At 38.6% G+C, this 14,425-nt stretch overlaps 1 protein-coding gene across 3 annotated transcripts in view; it reads right to left on the bottom strand.

The window, feature by feature from the left end:
• The window catches only part of Tgfbr1 (transforming growth factor beta receptor 1), a 59,999-nt gene that overhangs the window by 26,434 nt on the left and 19,140 nt on the right, over positions 1-14,425 (bottom strand). For all 3 annotated transcript variants that reach the window (XM_076564177.1, XM_076564176.1, XM_076564178.1), the window contains exon 2: positions 3,243-3,488. In XM_076564177.1, the coding sequence (XP_076420292.1) occupies positions 3,243-3,488 (246 nt within the window). The remainder of the gene's footprint in view (positions 1-3,242; positions 3,489-14,425) is intronic.

The following is a 14,425-nucleotide window of genomic DNA, read 5'->3' as shown; positions in this document are numbered from 1 at the left end:
TTATTTTCTTAAACTCTTAATAAATTAATTTTTGCTCATTTAAAAAACGCATTAATAACCACATATATGTGTCAACAATTAAAAAAAAAAAAGGAGGCCATGAATTTAAAAGAGAGATCAAGGAAAGTTTATGAGAGGGTTTGGAGGGAGGAAAGAGAAGGGAGAATGTGATATTATAATCTCAAATATAGTACTTAAAAGTATATTAATAATTTTTTGGCATTTACCAATATTTTTCATTCTTTACATCTTCATTTCGATTAACTTATCATACAGAATTCTATTTCTAGCAATTTCTTTCAGAAAGAGTACTTAAATCTTTATATACTGCATATTTAATTAGTTACCTGAAGACAGCTGTTACCTTTGTATATGAAAAGTCTTGGATTACTTTAAGAATTTTGGCGGCAAATAATATTTCACTTCCCCCAATACTTGAATAAAATGGAAAATATGAACATTTTCCTCCTTTTTAGATAACCCGTGTTAAATGCACTGACGCTTTTTTTCCTATGCTTAAAAACTATACTGGGCTGGCAAGGTGGCTTGTAGGGAAAAATGTCTGTTACTGGGTCTGATAACCTCAGTTCAATCCCCAGGAGCCACAAAGGAGAAAACCAACTCCTACAAGGTGTCCTCTGACATGTGCATATGCGTGCACACATACACACTGTGGCACATGCACACCAGCACACATATACAAAATAAACAAACAAACAAACAAATAAATAAATGTTAAAAAAATAAAAACTGTTAGTGAAAAAACAATCCATCTTCTATGTGATTGAACACACCAGTGCCTGCACCTCTCCCCACACAACCACGTACAGTTCCTATGGACACACTCGTGTGTACACTGGATACAGTGTACCCGCTCAGAGAGAAGACAGGTAGGAGGCTGGAAAGTAGCAACTGGCAGGGCTTGAGGATCTCCTCCCTAGGGCTGACCGATAGGTAACAGTCTGGTCTCCCGGGTTTCAAGAGCTCTCCTAGCGCAGTGTGTGCAAGTCGGCTGCAAATATTCTTCCTAGTCGCACATACACAGTAGCACACACACACACAGCACATGCAGACTCATGCACACACATAAATAATTGTAGTTTAAAATTTTTCTTAAAGAAAATGAATTTTAATAATTTTAAGTAGTTCATTAATCTTGATTAATATTATTTTCTGTAGTCTGTCATTTTCTGGATTTCTAATAAGTATTTTGGATTACCTAGCTCTATCTTCAACCTCTTATCAAATCTATTTGTACAGCAAGTGGTTCTCTTGAAGTAATCATTAATAATGGTTTAAATGTTCTCATTTATCGTTAATAAGTGAGAACTGAAGTTCTTTGCTAACAAGTGGCAGCTTCTAGCGTAGGAGGCCATCTAACTGAACTTACCCATCTAGGCTACATCTTTTGAAGCACTGACTCTTTTCCTTTGCTATAGTTTTGCTACTTGCTAACTGGCATCAGAAATGAGGAGAAATGAGGTGAGTTCTCCATAGGGTTCTATAAATTTCGACTTAAATATTTCAAGTTCAAACAATAGAAATGAGAAATTCAGGAATCACCATTTTCTTTGCCATATTATAACTAGAGATGCCTGTATAAATGTCACCAAGAAATTACAGGCTGGAAGAGCCACGGAGTCTAACCACAGAGAGCTTCCTTCATAGCTTGCTAAAACTATGAGGAAGGCTGTCTCCCTTCTGTGCCTCTTTCCTGAGCTACAGGTGTGCCTCCTACTTTAGTCAACATGAGCTCTGAGCACTGGGCCAGTCACAGTGAGCACAGGGTTTACCCTGAGGACTGGAACAAGATGCTCCTGAAAGGAGAATCTAACATTTGCTCCTGTAGCAACTCATCCCTAGTTTTATACTGAAGGCAAGCACAGGATTTTTACTAGTCTGGTGTCATACATACACACACACACACACACACACACACACACACACACACACACTGCAGGAGGAGATGTGGAGGTCAGAGTTCAATCTTTGGATGTTCATCTAAATAAGTACTGAATTACAAGGGACTCGTGTGTCAAACAAACAAGCAGACAAAAACTGACAACAATAGCATTAGAAGTTTTTTCTTTTTTTAACAAAGGAGAAAGTATTCCTGTAGCTCTAGAGTTTATTATGTCTAAACATCAAGATGCAAATTCAATGTTTGATTACACACACACACACACACACACACAGGGACAGAGAGAGAGACAGAGACACCAGCTGGCCTCAAACTCAAGAGATCTTCTTGCTTCTGCCCCCTTGAGTTCTGGGTTTAAAGGTGTGTGCCACCATGCCTTTACTTTATGTTCTTTCCTTCTTTCCTTCTTTCCTTCTTTCCTTCCTTCCTTCCTTCTTTCCTTCCTTCCTTCCTTCCTTCCTTCTTCTGGCATTCATTCTTCCATTAATTCTGTTAGCATTAATATAAGTTTTTCTCCCATTTTATATTCTTTTGACTATTAAAATAAGAATCTAGGACTTGGAGAAAGTGGCAAATTTCTATTTAATTCAGAATCTTAAAATTACTGGCTCTATTAGTACCATTTACTATTCTTTCATGTGTATGGGTGTTTTGCCTATATGCATGTATGTTTGTGTACCACATGCATGACGTGCTTGAGGTCAGAAGTGGGCATCAGATCACATGAACTCAAGTCACAGACAGTTGTGAGGCACCATATGGGTGCTGGGAATCAAGTCTGGGTCCTCTGGAAGAGTAACAAGTACTCCTAACTGCTGAGCCATCTTTCTAGCCCTTCCAGGACCTTTAAAAAAAAGTATTAAGTACATGGTATCACATCATACAGATCATAAACAAGGTAAAAAATCATAAAATAAAAACATCTAGACTGTTCAGTGCACTTGATTTCTGCCCATTAAAAGGCTTGTTGATTGGATTGCATTAAGATGTAGGTACATTGTACAAGGAATGAGAAATTCACTCTGAGGACGAGGTAGGGAAACCCTAAGGACATGCTGCCCTATGAGAGTCTAGAATTCACTCTGCAGAGGTTACTCCCGTGTAGCAGATCTCACTGAGTCTCCTAGCACTGCTTTCTCTAACAACACACACCCAGGAGTCAGGATCCTAGCTACTCATAATCTACACTTTTTGCCTCTACCTTCAACAAGATGAGCTTGATGACTTCTGTAAACCCTGGCAGTTCTAAATTTGTAGACAGTCTAGAAGCTTTCTTTTAGCATCCTGAAGGAAAGACAGGGGTGCTAATACAACAACTTACCTGTAGTTGGGAGTTCTATTTTATTACAGTGGTCCTGATTGCAGCAATATGTTGTTGTAACAGCCCCAGTTTTGGAAGATGGCGCACAAACAAATGGCCTGTCTCGAGGAATTAGGTCGATTTCAGCTATACACATACTGTTGTGTATAACTTTATCTGTGGTCTCTGTGACTGAGACAAAACAAAGACCATCCGTCTCACAGGTAAAATTATCTTTTGTACAGAGGTGGCAGAAACACTGTAATGCTGGAGAAAGAGAACAAAATTTTATTAGGAAAAAGAATCCCAAGGTTCAGTTTAAAAGTTCAATATTTACACTGTTAATACAGTTTTGATCTATTATAACACAACTTATGTACTGTTCAAATAACAAACTTTTATTACTCTTAGAATGTTGAAGAATGACATATATATATATAGAAGCCTAAGTAATTTAGTGAAATTTCAACCTAGGCTTTTACCCTCCCCAAATCTGCTTCCTAGAAAAGAATTACACATAATTTCATCTAGTTTAAGACATAAGACAAGCATTTGCCCTCCCATTTCAAACAAAGTAGAGTTATACTTGTTACTGGCCCTAAATTAGATATCCACATACACCCCTCACACCCCTCACAGGTGATTGGGGAGCAATGTGTGAAAATACTGCCACAAACTCAATACAGCTTAGAAATGTCATTTCAGTAGATTCGTAGCAATGAAGTTAATAGAAATAGATTCCTATTGAGTCACTGGTTTTCTACTGACTCTTGTGCAAACTCTAAGACATGTACCTTCTAACTATTATGGGGTAGACTATTCCAGGAACAGTTTATATATGCCAGCCACATGGGCAAACTAGCTACATGTCCACTGTACCTATTAGGTCTCTGTGGCTCAACTCTAGGAATGACCCCTTTATGGAAGTATCTGCTGTCACCAACATCTTCCCACATATATACCCATATCCTCTAATGAGGTTAACTTACCAGAAATGCTTTTATTATTTCCACCTCTAAGAAAATGTAAGTTCTGTGGGGTCAGAGACCCATACCCATTCTGAAAATCCACCATAGAGCCCTATGCCTGACAGCAGCATTAAAAAACTGCTTGCTGAATGAACAACACAATAAGTGATCCAATTACTCAGTGGCAAGGAAAAAGTCCAGTTAGGTGGAATGGCCAACAATGATGAGACCTGGGAGGTTCATTAAATCTAGAAAGGAAGTAGCTAGGTAGACAGCAGGCCAGAAGAAAGCTTTTTTTCTTAAATGGCTAGTGTGCTGTACTTAGCAGGCCTGAGTTGAACAACACAACATATTCCCAAGAGTAACTGTCCTTGACTGGATGTGAGTGCTGAGCCTCTAGGATATGCTCTCTGATAAGAATGTTTCTGTATGTATAAGGCTTGGGGTCACATAGTACCAATTTGACCAGATCATTGGCACTAACAGTGTAATTTACAGAAGAGACCTATTTTTTGTTTGTTGGGATGGAGGCAGTAAGTCCTTAGCTCAGCTGTTATGCAGACCATAAGCCTATAGACTGATAGTTAATCTAGATCATCAACCTGACTGGGTTCAGAACTATCTAGATTTGTAAAGCACACCTCTGAGGGAGGATTTGGGTTACAGGTGGGGTGACCTGCCCTTAATGTGGATGTTACTGTCCTAAGTTCTAGAGATCTGAATAGAGTAAAATGGCAGAAAAAAAGAGAGGGGGAGAAGGGGAGAAGGAGAAAGAGGGAGGGAAGGAGAGGGAAGAAGACCCATTTAAGATGCTCTGCCACACCCTCGCCAACTTGATGGCTACAATCTCTAAACTCTGAGCAGACTAAGCCCTTCATTAAAGCTAAGAACAGTAATCCTCAACTTGTTTCTGTCAGATGCTTGTCACAGTGATGCAATGTTTAACTAATACAATGGCTGGTGACTGATCCTCAGGAAAAGCCCTGGACACTAACCAAGGCTCAAGTGGGCTTCACTGGCTGCAAGTACTTTGTACATGCTGTCACATGCCACTGCTAAGAGAAGAAAGTGTCCTGCTCTCCTAGGAGGTGTGCTATTTGGGGACCCTAAGCTAAACTCTTAACTCAGGAACAGCAGGCTTTTCTTGTGCAGCTGCTTCAAAAGGTTGCTGCTGCAATCAGTACACTTGCCTATTAACTAACAAAATTTTATTTTGATCGTTATAAAAAAAATTTCAGAGCCAATGAGATGGCTCAGTGGGGCTCTTGCCATACAACCTGCTCACCTGAACTCACTTCCTAAAACCCATATATAAAAGATGGAAAGACAGCATCAACTCTAAAAAGCTGTCTTCTGACCTCTACCATGTTCACCTCTCATACACATAAATAATAACAATAAATTGAAAGAATATTTTCATTCTTTTTAAGAGTTCAGCCGTTTAACTCAATTCTACCCAAATATGAAGGGAATTCAAGAACAGTAAGGAGAAAGAATACTGTTAGAAAGAGATAATCATTATGCTGATTTTAGCAAAGAGTTTTAGTTCTTCTCTCTGCCTAATTAAACCCACCTTTCCTCTGCCTCTCATCCTTCAAGATCCTATTCAAAGATCCTTTCCACATGTAATCTCAAGTCCTCCCTTTACATAATTGGGTTTGTTTCATTTGTTCTCACATACCTCTGCATACCTTGAAGATGCATACCAATCTGTCTATAGGTTGTTGTTAGTATCTCTCATTACTCTAGGAAGGGCTGTGTTTAGCCAGGTTTTTTATTATTATTATTATTATTCTGGACCCTGAGGTAGTATAAGAAAAATAGATTTGCTAACTGGTTTCCTACACAAGAGGTCACAAAGAAGAGAAAAGAAGTCTATGAGTTACATACACATGTTCATTCCAAAGATAATCTATCAACAATGATAAACATTCTGAATCCTGAGTAACCACTATCTCCACAAGCATTACGAAGCTTTCACAACTATTTCTACAGCTGTGTGAAATGCTCATTCAGGTTAAATGTCCTTGTGGCACACTTTACACACAGACAGCTTCAAGTATGTATAGAGCAAAAACATACAAGTAAAACTTAAAACACAGGATCACAGGGTACTGTAGACCTGGTAGAGTCAAGACAGCTAGTACCACAGGTGTCCAGAATCCATGCAAGCCTTACACAAATCCCTTCTTTGTAGAAAACCTTGCAAACATCCACCAGCAATATATACGGCTATAATATTCAACAACACTTTCTGTTCTCACTTCCAGCAACAAATAGTTTAGAAAACCATCTAGTAAAGACTTCAATAATAGTATAATACTAGCCCTATCTTGCAGTAAACAAAACATCTTATTAAAACTGGTATTTGAGGAATGCTTGCTAGCAAGTGTTTTGGTTAGGTATGAGATCTCATTATCCTGAACTTACCAACAAGCCCTGAGGTCATTAATACTATCTTGAAACAGCCACTTGCAACATTTATTATCACTGCAGTTAGAACAGTGAAACAGATAGAAAAATAAAACCAGACCTAAGGCCATTTTATTTCTACAATGAAAGAGAAACATAAACTGTCATGCCAAATAATTGCATTAATTTGCATTTTGCTATTTGTTGTTGTCTTTGCATTTAATTTACAGATTAAATTTATAATTGTAAATGAGCCCAAAACATTAAGTTCTTTGCTTCCTGATTTCATGTCTACAATCTAAAGAACATCATGAAAAATACATTTTGCAGTTTTCTTTTCAAAGAGGTCAGTGTAGATGAAATTTGAAAAAAGCCAATGCTGAAGGGCTTCTCTTATTACTCTTTCAACAAGAAAGGTCACTAGACAATATAAACATCATATAACACAATGCTTAGCCAGGCAAGGATTTATCCCTTGAGGGAATTTTGAAATTCCGTTTTTCCAGTCTAAATCAGATGACTGAATACAGGATTGCTATTATAGGACATAGTAATACAGTTTTTGAAAAATTAAAATGGAAACAACAGATTATCATAAACATTTTACCTTAATTCTAATTTCTTACAAGTTCAAGTCTGTAAGCTAAGTGTGATAGTGTATACTTGTAATTTTAGTGCGTAGGAGGCAGAGGCAAAACAGCATGAGATACACAGCAAGACTGCTTCAAAATAAGCAAGGGCTTGGGATGTAGACAGTGGTAAAGTAGTTGCCTAGCATGTGCAATGCCTTGGGTTCTATACCCAGCATCTGACCTCCCCCTAAAATTATAAGTGACTTTATTATTAGATAGATCCAGCTCCTGGTTTACCTCATTCCCCCTTTTAAATTTTTTTCTTTGTGTGTATGTAAGAGTGCCTGTGTGAGTATATGCCATGTGCATATGGGTGATTGAGGAGGCCAGAAGAGGGTGTTATAATAGGTTGTTGTGCACACCTGATGTGGGTGCTGGTAACAGAACTCAGGTCCTCTGGAGGAACAGTATGTGTTCTTAACCACTGAACCATCTCTCCAGCCTGCACCTTCTTCCTCTTTTATTAAAATAGGTCTCTGGGCTGGCAAGATAGCTTAGCAGATAAAAGTGCTTGCCATGCAAGTCTGACCACCTGACTTTTGATGCCAAGAACCCAAGGTGGAAGGAGAAAACCAATTGCCAAAAGCCGTCCTTTGCGCTCTACTCACACACAGTGATGCACATGCACTCACACCCATAGACACTCCTGCACACACACAAATCATTTTTAAGTCAAAGTAGGGGGCTGGCAAAATGGCTCAGTGGCTAAAGGCATTTCCCATCAAGTCTGGGAACCTGAGTTTGATCCCCAAGAAACCACACAGTAGAAAAAATGGATTCTTTTAAATTGTCCTCTTATTTATACACATTTGCAGTGAGACATTTTTCTCTTACACACATCACACACCAAATAAAAATGTAAAAATATTTTTAATTAACCTAAGTCTTAGTTTCAATTTTTAAATATTTTTAATATACAAAGCAATGAATGTTATTACTGCATTTTCACACATACGTATCATTACACTATATTGCAATTCATCCCCCATGTCCTCTCCTCATCACCTTTACCTTCACAAATAGTCTCTTTTTATGTCACAGGTATTCTATTACCTTCTCACTTAAGATCCTTCACATCTTCACAGTCCCTGTTCTAAATCCAGCTCACACATTTAAAATCCTGCTTTCATATGAGAGAAAACATCTGTTTTTCTGTGTCTGGCTTACTTCATTTAACATGATTTACAGTTATATCTATTTTCCTACACGATACAGCTGAACAAAATTCCATTGTATACATGGACTATATATTAGTGCATTCATCTGCTCATGGACATCTAAGCTGCTTACATACTTTGGCTGTAGTGCATAGTGCAGCTATAAACATGAATGTGTAAGTATCTCTGCTGTCCCAGCTAGTTTTATGTCAACTTGACACAAGCTAGAGTCAGAGTCATCAGAAGGGAGGGAGCCTCAACAGAGAAAATACCTCCATAAGATCAGGCTTTAAGGCAAGCCTGTGTAGCATTTTCTTAACTAGTGATTGACATGAAAAGGATCAGCCCGTTGTGGGTGGGGCCACCCATGGGCTGGTGGTTCTGGCTTCTATAAGCAGGCTGAGCAAGCCATGTGGAGCAAGCCAGTAAGCAGCACACCTCCATGGCCTCTGCATCAGCTCCTATCTCCAGGTTCCTGCCCTGTTTGAGTTCCTGTCCTGACTTCTTTGAGTAATAAACAGTGATGTGGAAGCATAAAACCCTTTCCTCCCCAAGTTGCTTTTGGTTGTAATGTTTTATCACAGCAATAGTAACCCTACCTAAGACAGAAATTGGTACCAGGAGTGGGGTTCTAGAGGAACAGAGTATAAGGCTAAATATTGTAAGAATATGGAATTTTTTCTAATTTGCCAACACTTACAGTTACTGAAGCTCTCCTAGAAGCTCAGAGAATACTGAAAACCCCTGGTGTGCTTTACAAAGTTAAGGAGACAAATGCATTTGATTCTCATGATTCACCAGTTGTGAGAGGCAACAGATTTGGTGACTCTGTATATAAAACTTTTGACAATTTGTGGAAAAATAAGGAAAATTATGATACTGATCAGCTGCTCCTAGGATCTCTAGACAAACTGACAAAGGAAAAGAATGAGCTCCATGATAAAATTAACCAATTTCTAGTACTTCAGAATACAGTGAAAGACAGCTATGGACTGAATGATAAATAGACAGCCTCCAGATGTGCATAAACAGCCTAAAAGTTGCTAAGTTTCCACAGAGCTCAAGTTGTGGAAAATCAAACTGAAGCCCTCATTATAAGATTGGCTGAATTAAAGTGAAAATTTAAGTCCCAGACTCAGAGAGTGTCAAGAGTTAAAGAAAGGGCATTAATTAGTAAATAAAGTGATCCTGTCACTTGGGATGGGAATGTGTCGGACCACTCCATTGAAACTGAAAACTGAACCCTTAGATTCTCAAGGGTTTATCTCACCTGAAGAAGTAGTCTCTCTACCCTCAGAAGATGTACACCTACTCTCACCCCCTGAAATATTGCCTTTTCTACCTTTGACTGAGGAAATTAACCTCTCATTGTCTGCTAAACCAGCAGTGACTTTCTCTGAAGGATACACCAGGGCATCTGTGCTAAGATACAAAGTCCTTTGTAATCTACCCAGGAATGGTATGGCTGGGTCATATGGTAGTTCTATTTTTTTTTTTCTTTCTTCTTCTTTTATCTTTTGGAACTTACACACTGACTCCCATAGTGGCTATACTAGTTTACAATCCCAAAAGAGTGAACGATAAGGGTTTCAATTTCTCCACATTCTTACCACCAATTATTGTCATTTGGTTTCTCGAGGGTAGCCAATTGGACTGGGGTGAGATGGAAACTCACAGCAGTTTTAATGTACAGCTAAAAATGTTGAATACTTTTTTCAAGTATTTATTGGTCATTTGTACTTTTTCTTTTGACAACTTTCTCTTCAGTTTAGTAACCCACTTATTAACTAGGTGACTTTTTTTTTTCGGTGTTTAATTTTGGCAGCTCTTTATGTATTCTAGATATCAGACTCCTCTTTGATATATAGTTGGCATCCCCACCCCAATTCTGTAGGCTCTCTCCACTCTGCTATATAGAAGGTTTTTAATTTCATGTGTTCCCACTTATCAATTCTTACATTATTTCCTGTGCTGCTGGACTCTTACAGAAAGTTCTTGACCATGCCTATGTGATGGTTAATACTGTCAATTTGACAGGATCTAAGATCAAGATCTCCTAGGAGACAAGCCTCTCAGCATGTCTGGAAGGGATTATCCAGATTAGGGCAGACTTGCATATACCTGTGAGGAATTATCTATAAACGTCTGTGAAGGACTGTCTGTACCAGTTTATGAGGTGGGAAGACCCAGCCTAAGTGGATGGCACCATTCCCTGGGCTGGAGTCCCAAGGTGCAGCTGAGCACAGGCATTCATCACTCTTGGCTTTCTGACTGTAGTACAATGTGGTCAACTGCCTCAAGCTCCTGAGGTACCAAGACTTCCTTTACATGATGAACTACAACCTCAAGCTTGGGGCCAAATGAAACTCTTTCTCCCTTAGGCTGTTTCTGTCAGGATATTTTCCCACAGCAACAGAAATGTATCTAATACAACCTGTATCATGAAGTGTTTTACTGGCTTTCCTCTAACAGTTTCAGGTTATACATTCTCTGCTCCAGTCAGAATTGATATTGTGGGTGCCATTTGTTAAAGCTTTTGAATGTGTTTTTGACACCATTGTTTACAAATGTTACTATGTCTATTTATGTCTATGTCCTCTTACTCTAGAAACTCATCTCTTCCTGCTTAGGACTACTGATACTTTGGGGTCTTTTGTGCTTCCGTATGAAAAATTTTAGATTTTTTTTTAAATAGCTGTGGAAAATAAAGTGTCATTGGAAGACTATCACTTGAAGGATATTGAGGTGAATTTGCACACCACTTTAGATAAAAATTATCATTTTCACAATACTAATTCTGTTAATCAGTTAGTGTGGGAGGTCTTTCTCATTTTTTTATTCTGGGTCTTTAAAGTTTTTATGGTAGAGGTCTTATCTCTTATATATCTGCTTATGTTTATTCCTATGCAGTTTCTGTTTGTTGAAGCTATTAGGAAGGGAACTTCTTCCCAAATTTCTCAGCATGTTTGTTAAGGATATATAGGAAAGATACTGTTTTGTTTTTGTATATTAATTTTGTGTCCTGTTACTTTGTTAAATGTTCATCAGGTCTAAGTAACCTGGTAGAGTCTTTAGAGTATTTAAAATAAAAGGTCACATAATATGAAAATAAAGATAGTTGGACCTCTTTTCCTGTTTCCTTTTTTCTCTTATATTATTGCTCTAGCTAAGACTTCAAGCACTATATTGAATAAGATCAGACACAGTGGACACTCCTGTCTTTCTCCTGACTTTAGAGGATATGCCTATAGTTATTATCTATTATATAGCCTTTGTTATATTGTGGTATGCTTCTGTTTATAATTTCTTCAAGGATTTCATCATGAAGGGGTACTGAATTCTATCAAAGGCTATATATATATATATATATATATATAATTAAAAAAAAAACATGTTTAGAGCAACTCCATCTATTGACACAATGAAATTTCTTTTCTCAAAGTTGTACTCAAAATTCCACTGTAGAGTCCCAGACTGACACAACTGTATAAAACTCAAAGATTGTAACTCAATTCTGTCATTTTTATATAGAAATCAATAGTTAGGAGACCAGTAATTATTAACAGCGATTATTCTACTCAGGTTATACAGATGGATGTGAATCCCCTCGGATAGTCATCACAAACATGAATGACTTCTGATTTCCAGTACCCATGTAAAAGCCTGGTATGGGGGCACATGCCTGCAATTCTAACACTCAGGGGGAGAATGACTTGAAAATCCCTGAGACTTGCAGGCCAGTCAGTCTTGGCAAATTGGTGCACTTCAAGTTCAATGAGAGACCCTGTCTCAAAAAGGTGAAGAACAATTGAAGAGGATCCTAATATTGACCCACATACATATAAAGGAAAAACCCAACTGTGGATAAAAACTAAACTCAGTGTTTAGTACCTTTCTTTCTTTTTTTTTTTTTTTTTTTTCTGCGACAGGGTTTCTCCATGTAGTTTTGGTGCCCATCCTAGATCTCGCTCTGTAGACCAGGCTGGCCTCGAACTCACAGAGATCTGCCTGGCTCTGCCTCCCAAGTGCTGGGATTAAAGGCGTGCGCCACCACCGCCTGGAGTACCTTTCTACTATACTGTCCAACTTGGTCTCTATTCACCAATCTCTGGGATTATGCAAAGCTTTAATTCTGAGACCCATATTTCCTTGAACTTTTAACATTCTAAAATCTGAATACATTGCACAATCCAAGTTACAAAAATGACACGGGGGAGGAGGAAATAGGATAGAAACCATCACCATCCAACCTCCAGGACAGAAAGATAAAACAAGACATTGCAACTTGGGACTGTTAGGTCTAAAGTGGGCCCTCCAAAATGGCAGTGCCACTGACAATGTCATAACTGACAGCTCAGGGTGGACTCCGACTAGGTAAACAGAAGGACTGCTAGGAGAGAAACAAAAGGCTAAAACCAGGATTCCTCAGAAACTTGTGAAGGAGATTTCTGTTTGTAAGGAAGAGCCATTACTTCCCCTTATCTGCCCACAGCCAACTACCTCAGGTAACCAGGTACCCAGTTCCCTATTAACACATGCCTTTAACACATACCAAAGTCCCCAGGCTAACTCCCAAGTTCTTCTGACCTGCAGGCCTCCCTGATATTCTTTCAAGTTGTTGTAGCAGCCCCTAAGAGAGATAGCCATGGCAGTTTTGAATTTCCCAAATAAACCTTTCTTTCTACCCAAAGAGTGGTCCAGTTCATTGATTTTACTGCACCTTTGCTTACAGGAGTGACCACAGATGGTACTGCTCATTTAATCATCATTTAATTATTTGCACTGATTATTTTCCTGCAACTAAGTCTTAAAATTTTGTTGGTTATTAAATGTCTATACATAGATTCCACTATGGTTCCACACTAAAAGAAAAGCTACTATGTTCACAGGGAAAAAAAATCAGTCCGATATCAGAAATATAATTACTACCAGTGAGGTTTTCAAATATCCTAGAGTAAGTCAGAATTTTCAAGGTTTCCAATTTTGATGTGATGTGAAAGACTATCAGATACCAAACACCTAGCATGTCAAATGAAGTGACTAATAAAAAGAGAGTAGTCCCCTTGGGTATCTTTCTTTACTGTACAGTGTAAGGGTGATAAATTCTAATTAAGATCTGACAAATCCTTTGAGGCACAGCAGTCAGCCCCTTCTATCCACCTATTCCTCTACTCCAATTCCTCTGAGTCATCTACATTCCCCTTACCGTTCCCAGCACCATGCCATGCCCCTCTCCTCCTCTCTCTCTTTTCTCCCCCTCACCTCTTCTATCTCTAGGAATAGCATACCAGGTAGATTCTCTTCTTTCTTTCAATATGCTGCCTATCAGTACATTCGAGACTACAGGACTGACCAACTTCTCCCTCCAGGTTACTCCAGACCTTGAGTTCGTTCTTTGTTTAAGACAGGGTCTCACCATGTAGCCCTGGCCGGCCCAGAAGTAACAGAGATCCATCTGCTTCTGGTTCCCAAGTGCTGGGATTAAAGCATGCACTATCACACCCAACTTTTGGTTTGTTTTTCAAGGCTCTCAGTCTTCTTCCAATCAACCCCCTGGGGGTTAGTTACGCTGCAGCAAAAATGCCAAAGCGAGCTTGCTAAAAAGTCATATAATATAAAACAAATTTCTCTGGTTTACAAAACATTTTACCTCCAAATGTAGGGCTTTAAAATAAAAATCTGGTCTTCCTAGAAAAACCCCCTTTATTCCTACTACTTTCAAATAATTTAAGCATTAAATTGATAAATTAAGTCATGTCTCATTACATAATTCTCAGTCATTTGCTTTTCCAAAAAGACTCATTTTCCTCAAGGCTCCACAAAAACAGCTAGCACAGTATTAAGTGATAACAGAGAAACAGGCACGAATAGGCTATCCAATGACAAGAGGAGACTCAACAGGAGGGAGGAATACAAAGGGTTTCCTCTGAGTTCAAAATGAGATCAATTACACAAGGACCAGATAAAGACCTACTTAAGAGGTTTGGGGAATCTGACCACAGCTCTCAAAGAATAAACAGTATTATTAAGTGACT

This window comes from Peromyscus maniculatus, chromosome 2, assembly GCF_049852395.1.
Source record: "Peromyscus maniculatus bairdii isolate BWxNUB_F1_BW_parent chromosome 2, HU_Pman_BW_mat_3.1, whole genome shotgun sequence".
In the NCBI taxonomy this organism is placed as follows: Eukaryota; Metazoa; Chordata; class Mammalia; order Rodentia; family Cricetidae; genus Peromyscus; species Peromyscus maniculatus.
This window is presented reverse-complemented; position numbering and strand designations above follow the sequence as displayed.